This window comes from Musa acuminata, chromosome BXJ3-2 (assembly GCF_036884655.1).
Source record: "Musa acuminata AAA Group cultivar baxijiao chromosome BXJ3-2, Cavendish_Baxijiao_AAA, whole genome shotgun sequence".
Lineage (NCBI taxonomy): Eukaryota > Viridiplantae > Streptophyta > Magnoliopsida > Zingiberales > Musaceae > Musa > Musa acuminata.
In genome coordinates, this window is record NC_088350.1 from 27,755,882 (window position 1) to 27,779,069 (window position 23,188).

Sequence of the window (23,188 nt, forward strand, 5' to 3'; positions counted from 1 at the left end):
GATCTATTAAGTCACTTAAAATATCTAAAGTCAATTGGGATTCACTTCCAATCCAAGTTAATGTATCAAGAAGTCATACATTCGGATAAAGATTCTATAATGACTATATTAGAACGCACGCGATAAAATATTTCTGATGCATAAATTAATTAGAGATTTGGATGATTCATTAAAATAATCAAAGTTAAAGAATATGTGTGGGTTCTGTGTCATTTATAACGTGATAGGTAGATTATTGAGTTAAGATCATGATTAATACTGATAATAGTTACAAAAGTTATTTGCTAATCGATGAGTCATGAAATCATGTATTAAATTATTAAACTATAATTATATGCGACTCGTCGTATGCTTATAATTATCCAATGTTATTATAGTATCAGCATTTGGATGACTATCCTTGTCCACGTTGCATTGTCATCCTCATGAGATTATGATCTGATTAATGTGTTAGTTAAATTAAAACGATATGTCATCGGATTATTTATGTCATGATCTCGTATCAACCATAAAACAGAAGTTTTAAACAGCTAAAATATTTGCATTTTATATTTGGATTTTGAGCTTGTTTTACGTCTGACTAATGGGAAATTTCTTAGATGTATATTCTTTTTCACAAGTCAGGGGATTGATGGGAGTCATCATTCACATTGTTGTTGATGTTCGGATTATACTTGGTGAATATCTTGGTAGTCATAAAGCAGTGAGATCCGTAAATACACAAGCAAATGATTTCTATTTATGTTTCTCTCGTCAAAAATATAGTATCTATCATCTTCTATGAGATATATTTGTTCCATTTAAACTAATTCAGACATCCTCCAATCGCACCTTAGTATGAATATAAGTAAAAATAGATAATCTTGTAACATTTGTTTAGCAAATAGGATTCAAAAATTTCATCCTTTATCATTACGAGTTATGGACGAGAGCGAGTAGAATTCTTTTATATGTTGGTCCAACAATTCCACTTAAATCGGATTTAACACCTCTAATTGGATTTAAATAAAAAATCAAATATAAAAATGATAGAAAATATATTAACGATCAATCATTGTTCGGTATATAATCACCATGTGAAAATTATCAAAGAAGGAAAAGATACTTGTCATCTTTCACCCGTTACACTTGTGGACAACAGTTCAAGGTAGATCATTCGGAGATATTTCTCATTCATCACACATATGAACTAAACGTCAAGAGAGAGATATTAGGATAGTTATAGATTATTCCTTTCAAGACTAGGTATAAAAATTATCCCTTCACGTTATATTAAGGGCACTCTTCTCGATGATAATCTTGATCCATTAAAGATCTTAATTAGTAATTTGAGCACTAAAGAGATTAGATTAATAAATTTCTTTCGATATCGATCTTAGTGTAGGTAGTGCATCGGAAGCTTGACACTTTCTCCTTGCAGCCATCTCGAAAAGCACCCTTGTTATCATTCTTGTGCTTTTGATTTTGGATTGTATCGAATTGAACTCGGACTTAGATTAAGAAATCTCTCCTCAACAAAGCATACCTAAATTTTAGTTGGGTTGAAATTAACTATATAAGATCGACTTCCATGAGTTTTTTTAAAGAATATTTAATCATTTCCCCATGACGATCACATGAGACGACAATACACAAACGAAGGAAGGACCTCTAAATGTAGACTTGTATCAACCAATCCAAGTGTCTCAGGCCGGACATCAGAAATATAAAAGCACGTAGCTTGGAAACCGCATCTAGATAGGGAAAGTATCGTCGGATGAAAGATGGACGGCTAATATTCATCGAGGGAACGACCTGGGCTACACCAGGAGACAATGGACGGATCAGATTCATCGAGGGAACCGACCCGGGCAACGTTGACCGTAGAAGAGACATCGGACGATGGCGTCCACGTGCAACAACATAATGCAACACCCCGTTACAGGAGACACCCAAAGTATCACCTCCCAACACAACATATATTGTAATAAGACCCCTCAAACGTCGGAAAATATTCTTTCACCAGCGTGCAAGCCACGAGGACCGTTGGATCACGGGGCATCTCTTTCATCTACCGGAAACTTATAGGCGGTCTCATCTGTTGCCGATGGCCTCCAAAGAGCGGAAAATGGAACACCACTCCAAAGGCTGACCGAATCGACCAAGAAGTGCTACCTGAGTAACGTGGCTTGTGGGGTATGTGTGATTCAGCCAATCTGAACGGCGTTTTCCCACAAAACAGGCCTCGGTCCTTACGGAGTCGTCTTCAACGGATACCATCGTTCGAGCAGTACACAGGAAACCCTAAATTTCCCACGCTCTTCCCGTCTCCTGAAAGCCATAGTCTCTCATGCCATCCACCCATGGATTGCATCGTCTTAGTGGCGATTGAAGAGGTCTGCGCTCGAGCGGCTGCCGGAATCCATGTCGCCGAGCTCTGGCCGAGCCTCCGCGGTGCCCTCTCCGGCGCCGGTCTTCCCCCTTGCGACGCCGTTTACAAGGTTATATGGATTCGTCTCCTCGCCCACCCAGGGCTCCGATTCGAAGCCCATGGTTCGCCTCTCGGCTCCCAAGACCCGTCCATCCAGTCCTTGGAGGAGGCGCAGCGGATTGGGGTGAGGATCGTCGCGGAGGACCATCTTAGGGATAGTTTCCTGGGGATTTATGATCTCAAAGCTTCCTCTTCGGATATTTCTCAGATTCAGAGGGCTGCTCTCGAGCGGTTGGCCGCTGCCAGGTTCAATGGTCACATCTTTTAGTCTGATTCTAATACATGCCAGTTCTTTTCATTCTTTTTCCTGTAGAATCAAGCTAAATAATTGCTTGCTTCGTTACTCGAAGCATTTAAATTATGATGTTGCATTTAACTTGGTTTTTAGTTGTAAGCGTATTATTTTAACGAGTCCGATTATCTATGCTGAAGTTATGGTTTCATGTGAAAACGAGGGGTGACTTGCTTCTGCTGAGGTTTGCCCCTGTGATCTATGAACAAAAAGTCGTTGCTGATTATATTCTGGCTCGAGGAGCATTCTAACTGCTATTGAATCTTTCATTTTATGGTTGCACTCGTTTTCACTATTAATCAGTAAAGTTTCCTTTTTTCCTTAAAAAATCTTTTGTAGCATGTCATGCTTATGTCTTATATAGTGCAACCAGAAGCTTTGAACTGGTCGGAGATCTTCATGAAATTGAAGTGAAAGCATTGAAGAAAATAGCAATTCTTGGAGATGCTAGTCTCAGTTAATCTTTTATCAAAACTTTAAAAAACTGATTTTTAATGGAAGTAATTTTCTATATTGGAGTTTGAGCATATGTTCTTGGTGCTTGAATAGATAGACGTGCAGTATCCTTGTGCCCCAGTTCTGTAGCAGACTATTATGGTTTTTTGTAGCAACCTCCCAAGAAATGTCAACTTCCTCTAGGCTCTTTCTGTGGATGACATACATTTTTCACGCGGAAACAAATACTAAGCTAAAAATATTGCCACCTATATTCTAAATTTCATGGCTGTTCCATCAAGTCATGGATTCAAGTTCAAAATGTCTGTTTTCTTCATCTAGCATATCCTTTAGGTGTGGTTTAGGCTAAACGACTCGGAACAAAAGTGGGTTTCAGAATTGACTTGGATGCACAGTTGCTTGCAATAGATGGAACTGAGGTTCTCTCTCTTTCCTTTACTTGTCTATATCACGGCTTTCAAAACAATGTTGCCACCACCATATGTTGGTCCCATGACCGGTCGTCAATCTGAATTACAGAGACAACCCGATTTGGCCTCGTTCCGGAGTCAATAGAAGCCATCCACGATGAGCACTTCACAAAAGGGGAAAGGGAGAGAGTCGATGATGATGGCCCTCAGAGCTGAGGCAGATCTCGTGCCCTCATCTTAAAAAGAAGTCCACTGTCGGGGTGTTCACGATTTGGTCCCTTCGATGCTCAGGTCAAGGCCAGTTAGATAAATTTTTGATATGGGAAGTGGGGGAAATGAGGAGGGAGAAGAAAACCTGGATGGTCGTCCAAGGGTTAATAATTTGTAGCTGGAGGTTTTTCTGTTCAAAACCTTTTTTTTTCACATGCTAAACTTTCTTGAACCTGATTCCAGATTCTGTTATATGGTTGGATCGAAAACTGGTTTCTGGATAAGTTATTGACTGCACAAGGGTGTCTGTGGGTTGCCAGCACGAACTGTTGGTGATGGCATGCCCATGTATTGATGGGAACAGTCTGAAAATTGACTTGATCATAGTATTAAATAGCCAGCACCAGCATGACGCAGTTTGCCATGATACTCTTACCCAACTCTTATGTTATGAGAACAGGAAAACTGTTGCAACTATTTCATCATATACCTTTCTGACTAACTGACCTTAAAGTTGATTTTGTAGCTGTTAAGTGGATGCTACATATTGCTGTGGCCTTTTGCTTTATAACATGATTGACAAGGATCATTGTCATTATGACTCTCTGAGATCTTTGCGTTCTATTGTTGCTTAAAGTATATGATGTTTATATTTTCTTCTCTGTAATCAATAACTTAACACACACATCTGTAACTGAAGACCACTTGCATAGCCAGCGACCAGAGAAGTTATTAATTTTCGGGATGTTTTTAGCTAGTATTTAAATCTTGAGTCTTACATGGAAAATATTTTTTTCCTTCGACCTGCCACTTTCATGTAATCGGAGTTTGTTTAATGGTTTTTACATGAATGATGTTGCTCAAATCATCCAAACCTGACTCCATTGGGTTTTGAGTAATGTTCTTTTAGGATAGAAGAGGTTCGTTGTAGAGGCATCCGTATGCAAATCTCACCTAAATTTACAGGATTTCACACTATTTTTAAGAAATAACCTAAGCTTTTCGTTGAGAATTATTATAACTAAAACCAAGTAGAACCTCTGTTTTTATTGAATGAATATGTAGCTTCTTTCAAGGTTTGATGTACTGCTTGAAACGGTACGAAACGTGCAGTACATACTGGTCCGTGACTGACCGGTATGCCATTTTGGGCAGTATGCAGAAAAGGGTTAGGTAATGATTGGTATGGGTAATGTATCGGCTGATACGGTCGAAACTCATGCTGTATCAGCTGTATTGGCCGTTATGGGTCAGTTTCAGTTGGAATTTGACCAATACCAACCCATGTCGGCTTAAGTTTGGCCCCAACGGTCAAATTGACCACTGGGGCGTCTTTTGGTCTTTAAATTCTCACCTCCCCCCCTTTCACTCACTTTCTTTCTCATTATTTCTCACACTTGCTTGTGATTGAAGTTCCTAATTGGTGATTAGTGGTAATCAAAATGTTGATTTGGATAAAAGAGGGGTTGGAACTCAATATCTAGTGGAATTTATTCCAATTTGAAGGTATCTATTGTCTTACATTTAGGACCAAATTGAGGGTTTTTAGGGTTAATCACGCCAGCCTTATGCATTTATAAATATGCCTTATGTACACTATTTTCTTAATCAAATACAATAAAATTATCATTAAATTAGGATAAAAATCTAGAAAAGAATTTTTATGAATTTTCGATCATTTTTCAACCTTTTTCTGAAAACTGGTATGTACCAGCATATTGACATGTCATACGCCAGTATTGACTCGTATGTCGGTCTGCCCATGGACCGATACCACTGGTCGGCATGGTACTGTGGTCATTGGTTTCTTCTACTTGCTTCTGTGATGGAACCAAGGTTTTATTGCTTGTTGCAAAACTCTTGAATCTCCCTATATGTTCTTTTATGTTTTGTTTTCTTTTGAAACTATGCATCAGTATTTCTATCGGCAATCACAAAAATAAAATCTTCCCACTATATATGTGCTTAAATTTTTTTTTAAAAAAATCTCTGAAATACATCTTATATGTTTGCAGAACTAATGGAGTCACTCAGAGTGAACTTGGTAAAGAATTTCGCATCAAGGGAAATAATTTGTTTTACATAGTGAAACACCTTGAATCCCAGCATCTGATTGTGCGACAATCAACCATTGTAAGGGCAAAAGATTCAGGAACTGAATGGGAGAATGCAGCAAAAAATAATTCTGTTGTGTCTACCAATTTACTACATTTACACCGTTATGCAAAAAACTTAAATTTAAATTCACAACAGAGATTTGAGATTACAAGGGCAGACATATTAGAAGGTATGACCGTTGATGGGATTTCTGTAAATGGTGATGAAATTTCTGGTGATTTTGCCAAGGATGATGTTTCAATAAAAGATTACCTACCTGAAATGAAAGCTATTTGTGATAAACTTGAAGAAGCAAGTGGGAAGGTCAACCTATGTTTGCACATATGTACATTGATGTGTTCAAATAATGTAACTTAACATATTGCTGATTATTTATGGTTGTTTTTCTTTTCAGGTTTCAGTTGTATCAGATATTAAAATGTCTCTTGGCTATAGAAAGACCACTGGCCATAGAGCATGGAGAAATGTAAGCTGTTTACTGAGCTAGACCAATTATTTGAGTTCGATATGGGTATAGTTCTTTTATATCTCTAACAGATTTCACTTTTATTTTGATGATATTGTTATAATATGCATTTACAGATCTTGCAAAGGCTGAAGGATGCTCATCTTGTGGAAGAATTTCAAGCAGAGGTGAACAAGAGGGTAAGTGTAAGAATTGTAATTACAGATTACCCCCTGTGGCTAGTTATGTTTAGCAGCCTGGTCCCTACACTTTAAAAAGTTACATTGATATTCTTATAATTAAGTGAAACATTCAACCCCGTTTCTCCTACGCTGTTGACTTTACTGACCGAAGATACCACATGTGTTGTCACGTGCAAAAATGGTGCTAAAAAAGAGATAAAAAGATAATTTTGATCCTCACCATTGGCAGAGAGCCACCGGTCTTGCGTGAAGCTGAAAGCGTTGGGTAGGATAGCAAAGTAGGAGAAATGAGACAGTGCAAGAGATGAGGATTGCCATCGATACCGTGGTTGGGTAGGCCGTTTGGGAGGATAGCGAAGTAGGAGAAATGAGACACTTCAGGAGATGAGAATCACCACCGACAGTCGTTGGGTAGGTCATCCGAGAGGATAGATAAGCTTTCACATAAGTGACCCTTCTATGAAATTAATATCTTTGGACTATGAGGATCGAAATGACCTTTTATCCTTTTTTTAGCATCATTTTTGCACGTGACAACATGTGCGGTTTCTTCCGTTAGTAGAATCGACGGTGTGAGGAGAAACAAGGTTAAATGTTTCACTTTCGTAAGTATAGGGATGCTAATATAACTTTTTAAATGGTAGGAACCGTGATACTAAACATAGCTAACTATAGGAGATAATCTATAAATAGCCCTAACTGGATATACCTTTGACTAATTGCAACACTTTATTGCCTTTAATGCTGTATGCTGGCATTCTTGCGCTCTCTTATGCTATTGGATATCTCTTATTGCACACAGATCAACCTTCTTTTCTGAATAATTTTTGTTGGGGACTCTGTCACTGCAACTTTGCTTGTATTTCTCATATGTTTATCAATAATTAGAGAGTCACAACATCTTATCCTATACCTTATGCTGACATTCTCGTGTTTCTTCCGCTATTAGATTTCTCTTATGCACGCACAGATGAAACTTCTATTATAAATCATTTACTGTTGGAATTTCTGCTGTTGTTCTTCTGCTTGTACTTCTAAGGAAACCATACCCATCTAGTTGCCGACCAGTATCAGCACTGAACCATAATTTTAAACCTTGCCCACAATTTTTCACATTTAATGAGCTGTTCTACTCTTTATGCAATGTTTTCATTTTGTTCCTTGTGAAAATGGTTGTGCTGATGGGATTCCAAAATTTTGATTGTTTGCATTCTTGCTGCATGCTGGTATATATTAAATTTATGTTGGTTCACAATGTACCAAAAGTTAATGGAGCATAACTTTCAACTAAGAGATCATAATATCCAGAACTTAGAAGCAAACATCTTTTTTGAAATACAGGCCTTGACACAAAAGGAAGAGTTCATGCAAGACATGTGATCTCTAAAGTTATTTTTCTTTTTCTTCAAATTTTAAGGGAATGAGGGAAGAGTAAACTAGCAGGATTTTTATAGTGCTGGTCTGCTGGGTACCACATCTGCATGATACATGGTGTGGGCCTGTGGGGCCTGTCTAGGCATATGTAATACTTAATGGGTCGGGTAACATGTGAGGATCTTTAGAAGTGTTTAGATATAAATTCTCACATTTTTGTTTTTGAACTTTTACATGGTTACCTTAAATTCATGCATGAACCTGAACTTATGAAAAAAAAAAGGGCCGAAACTTGAAAGCAAGGTTTTATCAACTGACCATACCGGTTTGTACAGTCCGATTCTTACAGGTGCAATGGTGAATTGGTTGCAAGTACACCTGTTTGGTCTGCAATTGGTGGCAATTACACCTCTTCATTGCCATGTTTCTTCTCCTCTCCGTTGGACTGCAGCATTGCATCATCCTTTCCGGCACCACTGCTGTCCCTCCTCCATTACTTGTTCATGTCATGGTATCTACTTTGCTGCATGGTGTTGTTCCTCCTCCGTCTTCCATCTCTTTTTTCCTTCACTGCCTCCTCGTCGTTTCACTCTCTCTTTTGCTGGCAGTGTGGTATGTTGTTGGATCAAGATTTTTGTTCTTGGTTGGAAGTATCATATGTTTTAATGGTTGGATTATTGAACTGCACAATTATGATTGTGGAAGAAGTCCAATGAAATTTGTGATTATTGCAGCAGTTTTAAATCTGTAATTATCAATGGTCTGAAACACTCCTGGAAGAGAAAGAGCTTAAACTTGTGTTGGCAAAGAAGTTCAGGAGAAGTTGTAAAGGACACAGGATAAAATCTTTTTGCTAACTTCTAAAACCATCAGTGCTCCATTTTGTAGCTCATATCTCATTTTTTGCATCATGAAATATTTTTCTTCTGTCAAAGTTCCTGCAATAATTTATCTTTTTATGCTTTCAGTTTATTGGATGCTTTAAGTTGTCATGAACGCAGACTCTTGTGGTTTTCTTTCATTTATTGCAGGTTGTCAGTTGTTTAAGGTTACTAAAGAAATTTGATTCGAGAGATTTCCAGCCCAAAAAAGGAATGCATTCACATGATAACTTTGATAATGAAAATTTGATAAAAATTGGAAAAAGGGGTCATATTACTGATCAGTTTGTTGAGCTTCCTTTAGAGCATCGCATATATGATATGGTTGATTCTGAAGGACAAAAAGGATTAACGATTTCTGAGGTACTCATCAACAATCAGCAGGCCTTTTCTCTTACCTTTCCAACTTTATTCTAGTTTTCTACTATAATTTCATGAGTTCTGGTTATACTACTTTTGTTGGCCTCATGTACTGTTTACACAATCTGAGTCACTTCCTTGTATGTTGAGGATTATAGTCCTTTTGGGCTATCCAAATGAATAAATGTAATTCAGGAACTTTGCGGCTAGCAATGGTTCCCAATATGGTTTTAAATTTTGCCTGGATTAAGACATACTTGGCTGAGTTTGTCGGTTCAGGCTTGAATCGTCATGTGGACAAAAGTCTTGTATTTTTTTTCAAGGTCAGTGGGGCTTAGGATTTTTTAATGCACTTCCACAGAAAAAAGTCTTGCAGTGCACTAATCTCATCTCTCTCTCTCTCTCTCTCTCTCTCTCGTCGCACCTCGTGTCACCTTTGGCTATCAGCTCGCCCGCTGACCCTCTGGTACTTCTCTTCTCTTCTCTTCTCCTGCTCCTCTTCTATTCTATTTCTCCTCCTCTTCTCCTCCGCATCTTCCACCTGCTATTCAGCTCTCCTTATCCTCGTCCCCCTACACTGGATCTCCTTGTCCTCCTCCTCCTCCTCTCTTTGTCCTCCTCTTTCTCCCTCCTTCATGGTGCTGAACGAATGCTGGTGTATTGTGTCATGATATTCTGATAGACTAGTACAGATCTGGCCAACAACAAGTATAGGGTTCAGTATCGACTTTTGAACTATGGTCCTCCTTGTCTCCTTGCTAATTGGGAAGAGACTTGAAGAGCCTTTTTCTGGATCAGAAAAGCGTCTTATGCCTACTCTACCAGTGCCTAATTCGGTCTATGGTTCGACCAATTAGGTAGGCAAAGTGAGGAGGGCTACTAGGTCATTTGGGGACACTGAAAGAGACATGTTGGAGGACATGACAGAATGCAGAAGCAACAAATGAAGGTTTGGGTCTATTAGTAGAAAAATTGTTATGATGCCAAACCTAATTTTGGATAGATGCTCATATGTTAAATATGACACATGACAAACAAATGAAGACAAGAATTTTGGATTTAAGAATAGGGAAAGAAAATGAGAAAGACTAGAGAGATAATAATAGTGAAAAATAAATGATAAAATATAGAGGGAGTGAGGATGATATCACATTTGCTCTGGTTCCTAGGCATCATGCTTAGGAATCCTATCGTTTTATTAGACATGCCTCATGCGTAAACGATATTATCACACCAACGAAGGATAAGTACTAGACTTGCGTTGGCTTAAAAAATCATTCCTACAGATGTGGCTTCATATCACACATGGACATTATTGGGTTATTGGTTACATCCCCTTTCTTCTTATGCACACACAGTATGCGAACAAAAAGAAGACTACAAAAATATGGAAATTATATGATCAAGAAAAATGCATTCTGTAAATCAAGGAATATTAATCATTTCTTCTTTCTTTTTTTGGGGGTATATATTTTTCAAATTTGTTTTGACAAATACACTCTCTTTTTGATAAGATGTTTGGTTGATAGTCTTCCTTTTCTTTGATGATAATTAAGCTTCCTTGTGGTAATGGATCCTCCAATCAGGCTCAAGATTTTTATCCTTGTTTGGAATCTTTAATCAAGCCCGTCCTTTCTTAAGAATATGGATAAGTAATTAGAAATGTAGAAAATGTTTTCTTGCTGCAACTTATAATATATGTAGAAGACTGTTCTAAGTCTCTAAAATGATTTAAAAATTAAATAAAAGAATATACCTTCTCCTTTAGACTGGTCTTCAAACAAGAAACATGGGATGCCATCTTATAATAGAAACATCATCTTGAGAAATGAATTTGGTTGTTAGGTTCATTCATGACTTGTGCAAATAAGGACTCAAACATTTGGTGCAACCATATGATTACTGACAAGTTATCTATATTTTTTTATGTTTTGATGTTTAGTTCCCACCTTACTACTTTTATGCTGTGTCATGCATTTCTGTAATCACATCACTGTATCTACTTGATGCCCATGTTTCTGATCATGGTCTTTTTAGTTTTTACAAACTCTAATTTGTGGACATTATATCTTGTTTATTGTGTGATCAGCTTGTGCAAAATTTCATGCTTTGACTTGTCCCTGCAAGTAAATTTCTGTGGAGTTTGCTACACTGTTAATTTCCTATATTATGGCTGAAGTTGTATTAATTTACACAATAGATAGTTCATTACTTAATTGAGAAGTCAATTTTGATCTATTCATTTATCCTGACTCACCAGTATTGAGATAGGATAGGTAATGGTCATTTTGTCTTCTTTAAGAATAGAGCAATTAGTTCTTTAATGCAAGCTTCTCAATTCTATTTATTTTATTATTCAAGAGAATTGTGTTTTTATTAAATGTTGTGACTTGCAATCAGGTTTGCAGACGACTTGGGTTCACCCCTAAAAAGCTATACAGCCGGATTAGTTCAATGCGTGAGAGGTTTAGGATGTGTTGGCAGGCTGAAATTCATGAGAAAACGCCACTTTATCGAATGTGGACATTCAGAAATTACCCACATCACACAATCAACACTTTTCCTGGCAAGCATGAAGCACTTCAAGGTACAAATGAGCTTTTGTTTCAATCAAAAAATTTAACATTGCTCGAGCTCCAATCGATAAATTCGTGCTCCACTGGTGAGCTTTCATCCATAGAGAAAACAGATTGTGCAGTTGGATTGGCACCTTCTGGCATGCCTCCTGAACATGATCGAGATGCACAAGAGATCAAATGCAGAGGGGACCAGCAAAATAATGCCACTGAACTTCCAAGTGTATCTTATGATTCAAAACCTGCAATTGTGGAGATAATGCTGAAACAGAATGCTTGCCAATGGGAAGAAAGCCGTTTTGTTTCATCGGTTTCGCCCGAAGTTAAAGCTGTGAAACGGCATCACCCATTGTCGACTTCAAATAGAACTAGGAGGGAAGAAAGAATAGTAAAGAAGCTGAAGGTTATAAATTATCATTCTCCATCATTTTTTATTTAATTTCTTTTGAGTTCCCTCTTGATGCCTATATTTGTGTTTAGCATAATTAAATTACCAGTCAGTTTAAACTTACTTATGATCATCCAACTTAATCTTATTTTTCCTTTTCTTATTTATTAGAGTAAAAATATAATTCTATTTTGCTCAGAATTGTTCTTAAAGTAAATACCCTTTATGGTGACAAACATTGAACCGCTGTTGTGTATGCATGATTTATTCATGGAAATAATGGGGATATGTTATAATCCATGACGAGATGCATGAGATGATGGTATTCAGATGCAAAAACTAAAAAAAGTATTGGAAAGGCTTGAAATATGGGAATCCTATCTTCCTGCATGTAACTTGATGAAAGGAGCTCTGTGGTGTATAATAGGTATAATGAGTTCATAGGGGTATTTGGTAGTAACTATTGTGTTTTAGAGACCATGTTCTACCATGAGACAAGGTTTAAAATGGTCTTGGAATATGTTCTCATAAAAGTTCATTTGAGCTTAAGTTACTTGAAGGTGATTGTTTTTTCCAAAGTCAAGTTCTTGGCTTTGAAATTCAATAGAGCTTTTGTTGTTTGTTGTGGCATTGGTAGGGAAGAAAATTTAAGGTCAGTTTGGTTTGACAAGTTTGGACTATATTAGTTTGGAGTTATTAAGTATATAACTAGCAAATTTAATGTTGTAAAACTGATCGAGTTTAGGCTTCTGTCGAACACCTCAAGGTGGTCAAGCAAGCACGAGGATAAGCCTAGCTGGTCTGAGTTATGTTTGATTAACTTCATATTTGTAAAATTTTTTAGGTACCATCACAAAATCACATCAGTGCAATAAGTACACACTTTAAAGTGTTGCTAACTTCTTGAAACTTAAGTCAAGCCAATTGAAGTCTACTTGACAGTTGACACATCCACTTTTGGTGAAACAAAGGGTTCTTAGCTCATAAGGGTATGTGCCACCTGCTTCAGTGCATGTCACTTATAAATATTGGTCTTGCTGGTGGAAATAACATCTTTGTTTTCTATTTTGCGGACATATCACTGGTCCACTGCTAGGTTTTCATCCCGCCATCTTTTAAAGGGGTACCTTGACCTATACGAGATGATATTATACATTAACCTTGATATCTTTTAGGAACTTCAACTTGGTACTATATTTAGTTGCATTTTCACCATGCTGTCATATTGTTCTTTGTAAACTGCAGTTGTAGTCTCCTTATATATGCTGCATCTAGCCAGTTGTTGGCTATTAAGCAATGGGCCTATATGCCCTTTTGATCGATGTCCATGTTAACTAATGAAAACTGTTTAATTTAAGCTAAATCCTCTGGTCTAATAGATTTTGACCTGTCCACATTAATGATGTTTTATCACACTTTTTCTCTAAGTTTAAATTCATCATTTGAGAATATGTTGATTGAAATCATTATTATTTAATGCACATTTATTATTTTTTGCTATTGTTCCCACAAAATGTATAGGCACTGGTTTCATAGTTCTCATTTTTTTGATGATGATAATTGTGGGTAAAATCATATTACAATTGTGGATGATCATATTATTGGATATTTGATATTGTATATCATGACCAGTTGACCACTTTACTTAAAAAATTGTTGTAAACTATATATGAACATTGGGTGTTTGGTTCTCTGCTCAGTATACAATATGATTTTCTAATAGATAAATTTTGATGATTTATTAGTTGTCCTCTTTGTGTTCAAAATACCTTACAGCCCAGTGACATCTGCTACAAGCCTGCTGTATGCTTTAATAAGCTTATAACATTGGAGAAGATGGAGTTTAAGGTTATCATATTAATTTCATATCTACTATACAGGGATCCTATTTTCATCTTGGCTTCTATTCATTTTACAATGAATTTTCTTCATCCGTACATTCATTTATGTTGTATACGTCACCAAATTTATTACATGCTCTGTAAGGACACGAAGGTTCTTGAGTTGTGCTTCCTTTAGAAATACATCACATTTTGATAAGACGTGTCCCTATCAAGGTATCCTGTAATTGGATGAAACTTTCAACCAAGGATAAAAGTGGGAGAATTTATAGATCTGTTGTAATAATGAAGCAACCAATATCAAGAGAGAAGACTTACAATATGCCATATACACAATAAACCAGCCAACAGAACTAGGGAGAGAAGTTTCCTGTTTAGGAAAACTGAAATCATATTGAAGGATATGTCTAAAATTCTCTAAATGCAACTTTTAATGGTTCAGGAATACTCCAAACTCCAAAGTCTAAAATCTATCTATGACCAGAATAGGATTTATATATAAGAATATAACCTGATATATGAGTACAAAATTGACCTTAATTAAGAACTTAATATATGGTGAAATACATAAAAAATAGATAATTCAACCAAAAGGCCCTTGTCTTGGGCCAGTCAAGGTGGGCTCATCACAGGAGCGGTCTAGGGTTCTGCTCTGTAAATATGTACTTATCTTAGTTGCAAATGTGACCATAGTACAGAATGAGGATTGTTAAATGTCATTATATTTTTTAGGGTATATGCTTGACCAATGCTTGTACAAGGCCTACCTGACGGTAATAGTTATTCTTTTTCACTTTAATAGCAAATTTTGATCACCCTTGTGGGAGTCCATCAGTATGTGATGGTAATGGCTCACTATATAGATTAGCATCAGATCTTTGACAAACCCTGGGTATCTTATCATTTTTTCACGTAATTGGATGAGATCCATATCTTGTTTTGCATTTAATTACTTGCTAAAATGCAGGTTCTAAGAACTTTAATTGCATTAATTCTAGGCATGTGAAAGTGTGCTGTAGCAGTGGCGTAGACATGTTTCACCATAATGCCACTCTTTCTCATTATATAGCAGAAGAAAAAAGGAAAGCCTAGTGTCAAGGGCTCCCGGCAGTGTGGGGTTTGGCAAACTAATGGTCTGAACAATTGAGGCTTCAACACAAATTAAGAGTGGCCATTTCCCTGGACCCATTGCCACTTAAAATTGCAGATGTGGATTTTTGCTCATTTATTGAGACCTCCATTGATTCACAAGCATTGCACATCAATATGGACACCTCTCTTACTAGCTGTGAAACCCTTTTGCAGCCTTATGATGGGTTCCATCTGGAGTTGTTCTGGACATGAGTGACTAACATAGATGCAATATATATAGACAGGATACTTCTGAAAAGCACAAATACACTTACCCATTTTGATAAGTACAATAAACATTAACTAGATGCCATCTAGACAGGGGATACTTCTGGAAAGCACTACTACAGTTTCCTCATTTTGTTAATTACAATAAATATTAACCGTTTAGCACTGGATCCATGTATGTTTGGCATCAACTGAACTCTCTTGTAAGCTTGATTGTGAGGAAGAGTATCTTTGGCAATAGTTATTGATCGAGGGACAACTGGGCGTTGCAGCATTAAATAAAGTAATAGATAGTGCAGTATCTATTTTATTTTTGCAGGATAAGAAGAAAAGATAGAATTGGTTGAAGGAAAACATATTTTCTACAAATAAAATAAATAGTGCTAACATATTGTTATTCATTAGAAAAATAGTGCAACATATTATAAATAAATAAATAAAAATTAAAGGTTGCATTTGCTTGGTGAATTTTGTTCCACTGATGGCAGGTCAACATTCTTGCTTAATAATGCCATTTCATTTTATGTCTTTGCTACAAGAAATTGAGTCTATACTCTATAGTTGCTTCAAACAAAATCCAAGTTCAGGGTCCTATTATGTGGTATCATGCACATGTATAGATTGCCACTCAACATTTAGAATGCCCTTGTTGCACATTTCCTTTTAATAATTTATTTGTCATTTTTCTAAAATTATAAGAATAACATGAGAAAACATGTCTAATCTCTGCTACATCATAAAGATAATTTGTTTCCTAAATTATGGTTGTAGGCAGTATTCTTTAACATGCTTACTCTTCATCCCTGCAGAAAGAGGAGTTTATTTTGACAGCTGAGCTCTATAGGTGGCTAGAGGAACTCGAGAAGGGTAAGAACACAAAAATGGGCAGGAGAACTTTAACTAGTACACTGAATAAGCTGCAAAAGGAGGGCTTATGCAAATGTATCCAGGTTAGCTTCCCTGTGGTGACAAATTTTAATCGCCATCGCATAACTGATGTGATTTTGCATCCTTCTGTCGACAACTTGTCACCAGAACTTTTAGACAAAATCTACAGAAGACAGAGAGAGTTTGATGGTCGAATTCGTGGACAAGCATCAGCTCGATCAAGGACTGGACAACCTGTGCACAATTTAACAAGTTTGGGAATGACATCAAAGCATGTGGATAACAAACCTGTTCTGCTTGAGGCTATGCGTGCTAATGGTTTTGCATCTGCTAGGATGGTCCGCGCCAGACTTTTGCATAGATTTCTGTGGAGTTATGTTAGCAATTTGCCTAGTTGGCATGGTGCTGTTAATTCTAATCAATGCAGCTATGACCTGAAGAGTCCCAGCACATGCCAATTATTTGCACTTGATGAAGCTATAAAAACAATGCCTCTTGAACTGTTCTTGCAAGTTGTAGGTTCTCCAAAGGAGATTGAAAATATGGTCGAGCGTTGTAAACTTGGCTTAAGGCTCTCTGATGTATCTATTTCTGAGTACAAGAGCTTGTTTGACTCCAGAGCGACATGTCGACTCTCAAATATAATTAATATTCTGGTTCGAATGAAGGTAATTATCTTGTTCCTAGGACTACAGGAGACAGATATAACCTGAATTTTTTAGTTTGCTTGATAAGTTATGCTTAATTCTCTACTTTGAAACACCAACAAGGACTTGTTAATTTATTCCCAGTGCTTAATTTGTATGCAGAAATTTATGTTATCCATTACATAATGTTTTGGTGCTTAGAATTTAGAAAATTATGATTTCTCACACCTCTTTTCCTGAAATCTGACACAAATGGTAGTAAACTCCTATTTGATGCAACATAAGACTTGTTCAAGTTAGGATTGATTCACAACTAGGGTCCAGGTAACATTTGGTTGAAATATATGTCCTTGTGTCATTGTTAATACTTAATAGTCCTTATTTTGTTGTGTTTCTAGAGTCTTAATTTGAATATTGTTCTAGTTTTATTCTAGGTATTATATGAGTTAAGAAACGTGTGTGGCTTTTAGGAGCAGAGATTTCCAGTTCATGGCATGGGGATACTGTTTAGGTGCAGAGATTGCCAGATCATGGCACAGGGACATACTGATGCAGTTCTAATATCTCATGTTTTGTGCTGGTCTGCATGCTCCCCCATTGATTGGCATAAACCAAAAATGGCTTAGTCATATGTCAGTACCTCTGGTATGGTTTGACATATGACTCATGCTAACAACGTCTCTCTGCATGGTATGTTCTGATCTGTTCCATCGGGAATACTATAGTTGTTAGGAACTGTGTTTGGTGAGTTGTAGAGGTCCTATTTTTTTTATTATGTAGCATTATGAGTCCTCTAAGAAAGGTTCTTTTGTTGCAATTTCTTTCATTTGTTTATGATTTTTTTGTAGGTATTTAAATAAATTACCACACAACAGTTGCAGTTTATCATATTTGATGAATGATTATTTCTTTGACCATGGTTACTTCTGTCTGTGCGTTCTTTTTTTATAATCTTTTCTCTTATCTTATATCTTTTATATTTGCCTATCACATGCTTTGCTTTGTTGGATACACTAATCAATGACCAATGGAGAACTCAGAGTATTATTCTGTCTTTTGTTATATATAGTAGCTTTTCTTAACCGTTTCTGTATCCACCATCCATTATGTATAGAAAGTAGAAACACTTTACCAGTTCAATGGTGTGTAACCCAGGGTGTATGAATTCTTTGCCTTGCTGTTTGGCTTCATTTCTTGTGTGCTTCCATGTTATATGAGATTTACCATAGTGTTTGATTTGATTGGACCTCAGGTATATGGTTATTACAAATTTTTTCAGCTGAATTATTAAAAAGGACATTTTCAAAGACTTCTGCAGTCAAATCTGTTTCTTGCTTTGTGTGAAACTTCTTTTCTTGCAGTTTATGACACCATATATACTCTCATTCTCACCTAGCTGCAGAAATACCTTTTAGCCTTGCAAGAGTTGCCAAATTCCAAAGGATGCTGGGCAACTAGTTTCTTTAGTTATTTTTACTTTTTTATAATATTATTGAAGCAGATATAGGTGAAGGCTAACATGGTTTGTTCACATATTTCTAGTTGATACGAGTAGTGAAAGAAGGAACTGCTGAAGATGACAATGGGCTATCACATGCTGTTCTTACATATGCCATGGAACTGAAACCATATATTGAAGAACCAATGACACGAACAATAACACCTTCACATTTCAAGGTTGACCTTCGTCCTAGAATCCGACATGATTTTCTTCTTTTAAAGCCAGAGGCCGTTGATGTATATTGGGAAACATTGGAGTATTGCTATGCAGCAGCTGATCAAGTAGCAGCTTCATGTGCATTTCCTGGTTCTTCTGTTTGCGATGTATATTTTCTTCTAAACTCATTTTCTGCTTTTTTTGGTGTAAATATCCTTCATTACTTTGCAGGAACTTACTGATTAGTTATGAGCATAAAGATGGTGCCCAAAATTAAAAATGTCACATTCAGAATGAAAATGTTGTTTTAAATGCTTGAAACTCAAAATCAATTGGTTCTGCATTCTGCTATCTGTTACCTATTAAACAATTTATTTTAATGCATACACTTGAAATGTCATGGTATACTTCCATGTGCATCATGAAATACTTGTTTGCTATATATTTTTTAATTACAGACATAACAACAGTTTGACATCCCTGTTACGTGTCCAACCCTACACCATGGGGGAGGACAATATGTATAGTAACATTCCTCTAGGACTTAAATCATCTTCCTTGAGTACATTTAAGTATGCATAGTAGAAAATGATGATCGTGCTATAGAAATTCCCTTCTTGTACCTATACACTCTGAAAATATATTGGATATGATCCATTATAATTGCAGTTCACAATCTTGTATTTATACACACTGTTAAAATATATTGGACATGATCCATTATAATTGCAATTCACAATCTTAACTCTTCCAATTTTCTAAATTTACTGCACAATTTTTTTCAACAGTTTGAAGTAATGACTATGTGGTTTGTTAGGTTTTTCATACTCGTTCATGGACTTCAGTTCGAGTGATGAACACTGAACAAAGAATAGAGCTTTTGAAGCGTGTGAACAATGCTGACCCAAGGAAAAAAATATCGTTTAAAGATTGTATAAGGATTGCTAGGGAGTTAGACCTTACAGTTGAACAGGTCAGCATTTATTTCAGCTTCATTTAATTTGTCATCTAAATCTTATAATTGATGGATGGAAATGATGATTATGTTACTGTTAAGTTATAAATGCACATTAAAAAATTTGAAAAATTATTTTTCTTAATTTTCAAGGGCTGCTATTTCTGCATTGTTGCTACATAGGGCATTTCATTTTTATGCTACAAACAGGCTCTATGGATGATGGTAAATGTTTCTTAATATGATTTAGAGATTATTGCTCATGAGTATATGGGACAGTATGATGGAGAAATATAAAACCTGCTTATCATTATTTTTTTGTCTTTACCTAGAAGTCGTGATACAAAAAGTTTTATTTGTAATCCTTATTCAATTTTAGTTGGACTTGTATATCTTGGTTAGGATATGGATCTTGGTGTTTATTCCCATGTTGCTAACTGTATTTGGTGGTATAAGGCACTAAAATCCTTTAACATCTAGTGTTAGTTGCTTGTCTGAACAAGCAGGAAACTTATCTTACAAAACTGATAAAAGTTTATTTACGGATTAAGACAATCATTAAAGCAAAATTTTCAATCAAAACATGAGTTACATTGTTATATATACAAGATAATTACTACCAAGATACCAAATTATGTACATTTTAGTGTAGTCAAAACTGTTATGCACCACGGTCCCAAAATGCCCGAGGCACTAGGTGCTCACCCGAGCAAAACGTGACACTCCCGAATGTTATAATTTAAAAATTATATATCATGATTAATAAAAATAAACTAAAACTAAAATAACACATCAAACTTTGATTCATTTAAAGTATCAAACTACATTGTCCATATCCAATAACTGACATGACAATAAAATAAGATGTGCAAATTTCACTACAGCAATAGCAATAATAATCGACATTTTACTGATTCACTACAGCAAAGAAGGCAGCTTCTGTTCACTAGAGCAGGCAGCTACTGTTCACTATAGCAGGCAGCTGCTGTTCTCAACTGATCCAGTGCACAATGATGTGCAACTTTACATGCAGTCATGCACAAACTTGTATCTTGTGCATGTCCAGTACCTCCTAATGCTGTTGGAACAACATCAGGTGTCCAATGAATTCATACAAACTAATACACAGACCCACTTTATGTGGGAATGCTCAAATGCTATTTCCACTAAAAGCTTTCCACCCAATTAACAATAAGTAATAAACACTCATTGCATGCATGTCAGATTCTTGTACAACCAAATTCCAAACCGATTACTATTGATTGGGTAGAAAACGTAACCTCTAGAAATTTCACTGAAAAAAATCCAAGACTCAAGCATAAAAACATCCAAAGAAACAATTCCAAATACTCTAAATTTGACACATCAAAAATGAGGGAAGAGCGAGGATTGTAGGATGGTAGGAGGGCAGCGGTGACCAGGGAAGAGGGGAACAGAGGGAAGAGCGATTGAGGAAATTTGCTGGAAGTTGGATTTAATACAAAAAGTTGGCTTGATTGAATGGAAATTTGCTGGACTCTCAAGACTGGCTGGAAATTAGATAGGATGGTTAGGTGGGATCAAAAGCCAAATATATACAATCCTTTGAAAAGAAAATTCAGTTGTTTTTGGATCAGGCGGCCATTCCAATTTGGATCAAATGGGTCAACAATCCAGCAAAGCATCTTCTAAAATGCGTTGTGCATATGGATTTGTTTCTTTTTCTTTGGGTGAGGATAAAGAAATCTATCTTATTTTTCCATATTAAAATTTTCTTGATGTTAACCAAGGTGATTAATTATATCGAGACTCTCAGGCCTTGTTTTTTAATGAAGCTAACTAAGATTATCAAGTATATCCAGATTCCAGACTCTTGAGCATTGGTGTTCTGTTAGGTTGCTCTTTTGCAGTTTGAATGTCTAGTGTTTAGTCATGGAAACAAAACCTCTTGTCATGGCGTAAGTTACATATATTGATTCTCCATAGATCTTGCATGAGTGAGAGTCTCATCTATCAAGGTGCTCTACTGTGAACTTCCAACTTGAAGCAAACTGGTCCCAAGTGATCTACTTACTAGCTTGGTTAGCATTAGGATTTACATTTATGATACAGGTTACTACATTCATCATTGGCCAAGGCTCATTCTTTCTGAAGATACCTTGTCATTCATCATTTTAGCTGTAATATACAGTTTCGGAAAAAACCATGAGTTGGGTTATTTTATTTCTCAAGTTGCTTCACAAGGCATATGGCGAATATGAGATTATTGGTTTGACCTGCATTTTATAGGGCAATTGTTTGGTTCTTAACCATGTTGGCACTTCTATGCACCAGCTGATCATGAAATTGTTTGTCTAGATTTTAATCCATATAGAACTTCATTTTTCGTAGGTACTTCGTGTTTCATACGACAAGCGGCAAAACCGTCTTTACAGGTATTCTAGCAGCTCAAAGTCCAGTGAGCAGGACAACCGTATTGATGGAGATAATTGTAGACCGTTTAATAGCAAGAGGAAGAGATCTTCTAAAGATGGGTCTCCAAAATATGATCTTGAACAGAATGAATCCTTAAGAACTGGTAAACCAAAGATATGCCACTCAATTGGTGTTGATGATCAAAGCACGGAAACAAACTTACTTCCTACAGGAGATCATGATAACATTAAGCATGCTAGCGATTCTGATATGCATGTGGAAGATGGTAGAAATAGTGCTTTTATCAATTGTGCATTTCCAAGGCAAAAACCCATGCGTGCTAAACGGTTCTTCTGGACTGATACATTGGACAGGTATATTAGTCAACTTGTTATAGGTAGGATCTGCTAAAACTTTATTTGTATTTTGTTTTAGCATAGCTTAAAATGCTTGTCGAGGCAATATAAATTGAGATTGACATTTTTAATGGTCTGGCCAAATATTGGCGACAGACCATACAAGTTGGTACTGGCATGGCTCCGTACACTGCTTTTTCTAGTGATACCAGGTGGTGTATGTCAGTGTACTGTTTGACGTCTCAGTATTGCATCAATCTGACAGGCTGTTGAAATCAGTGTTGAACCTGTATTTAAAATATTTCTAATAAATATATATTTTTATTTTCTGAATGCTTGATGGGTTTTGTTTTAATTACAAGCCGTTATGCTTTTCTTGTTGGCATGTTGCTTCTACAGACGGCTAGTGATGCAGTATGCAAGACATCGTGCAATGCTTGGGGCAAGATTTTATCGAGTTGATTGGACCTCACTTTCTGATCTTCCAGCACTTCCTTCAACTTGTGCTAGAAGAATGGCTGTCTTGAATGCTAATATTCATATCAGAAGATCAATAATGAGATTGTGTAATCTCCTTGGGGAACGGTATGCTACATACCTGGAAAAAATACGCATAATGAAGGAACCTGTTACTACTCAAAATTTGTCTCTTACCCATGATGAAAGTATTTCTGAGTTGAATTGCCAGCAATATTTCTGGGACAACTTTGAAGATCCAGATGTAAGGATTGCTGTTGATGAAGTTCTTCGGTGCAAAAGATCAGCAACATTTCAGTATGCTAAGAGACTAGGAACCAGACAAGGAAAAGAGTGGCCAGATATTCCTCCGATTGATGGCAAAACTTCAGATATCCAGGAATTTGTATGTTATTAATGATATTTGGCTTTAAACATAGTTTTTGAAGCAA

General features: G+C 36.4%; 1 protein-coding gene across 3 annotated transcripts in view; it reads left to right on the top strand.

Annotated features, from left to right (window-relative positions):
- Positions 1–2,162: 2,162 nt before the first annotated feature.
- The window catches only part of LOC135585636 (uncharacterized), a 30,147-nt gene continuing 9,121 nt past the window's right edge, over positions 2,163–23,188 (top strand). The window contains exons 1-12 of one of the 3 annotated variants that reach the window (XM_009390943.3): positions 2,163–2,716; positions 5,854–6,259; positions 6,351–6,422; positions 6,539–6,601; positions 9,010–9,222; positions 11,620–11,806; positions 11,900–12,198; positions 16,193–16,939; positions 18,461–18,742; positions 19,393–19,548; positions 21,901–22,298; positions 22,680–23,142. In XM_009390943.3, coding sequence (XP_009389218.2) covers positions 2,178–2,716; positions 5,854–6,259; positions 6,351–6,422; positions 6,539–6,601; positions 9,010–9,222; positions 11,620–11,806; positions 11,900–12,198; positions 16,193–16,939; positions 18,461–18,742; positions 19,393–19,548; positions 21,901–22,298; positions 22,680–23,142 — 3,825 coding nt within the window. In that variant the 5' untranslated portion in view covers positions 2,163–2,177. Of the gene's footprint in view, positions 2,717–5,853; positions 6,260–6,350; positions 6,423–6,538; positions 6,602–9,009; positions 9,223–11,619; positions 12,199–16,192; positions 16,940–18,460; positions 18,743–19,392; positions 19,549–21,900; positions 22,299–22,679; positions 23,143–23,188 lie in introns of all 3 variants that reach the window. The other 2 variants (XM_009390944.3, XM_065139559.1) reach the window with 2 other exon arrangements.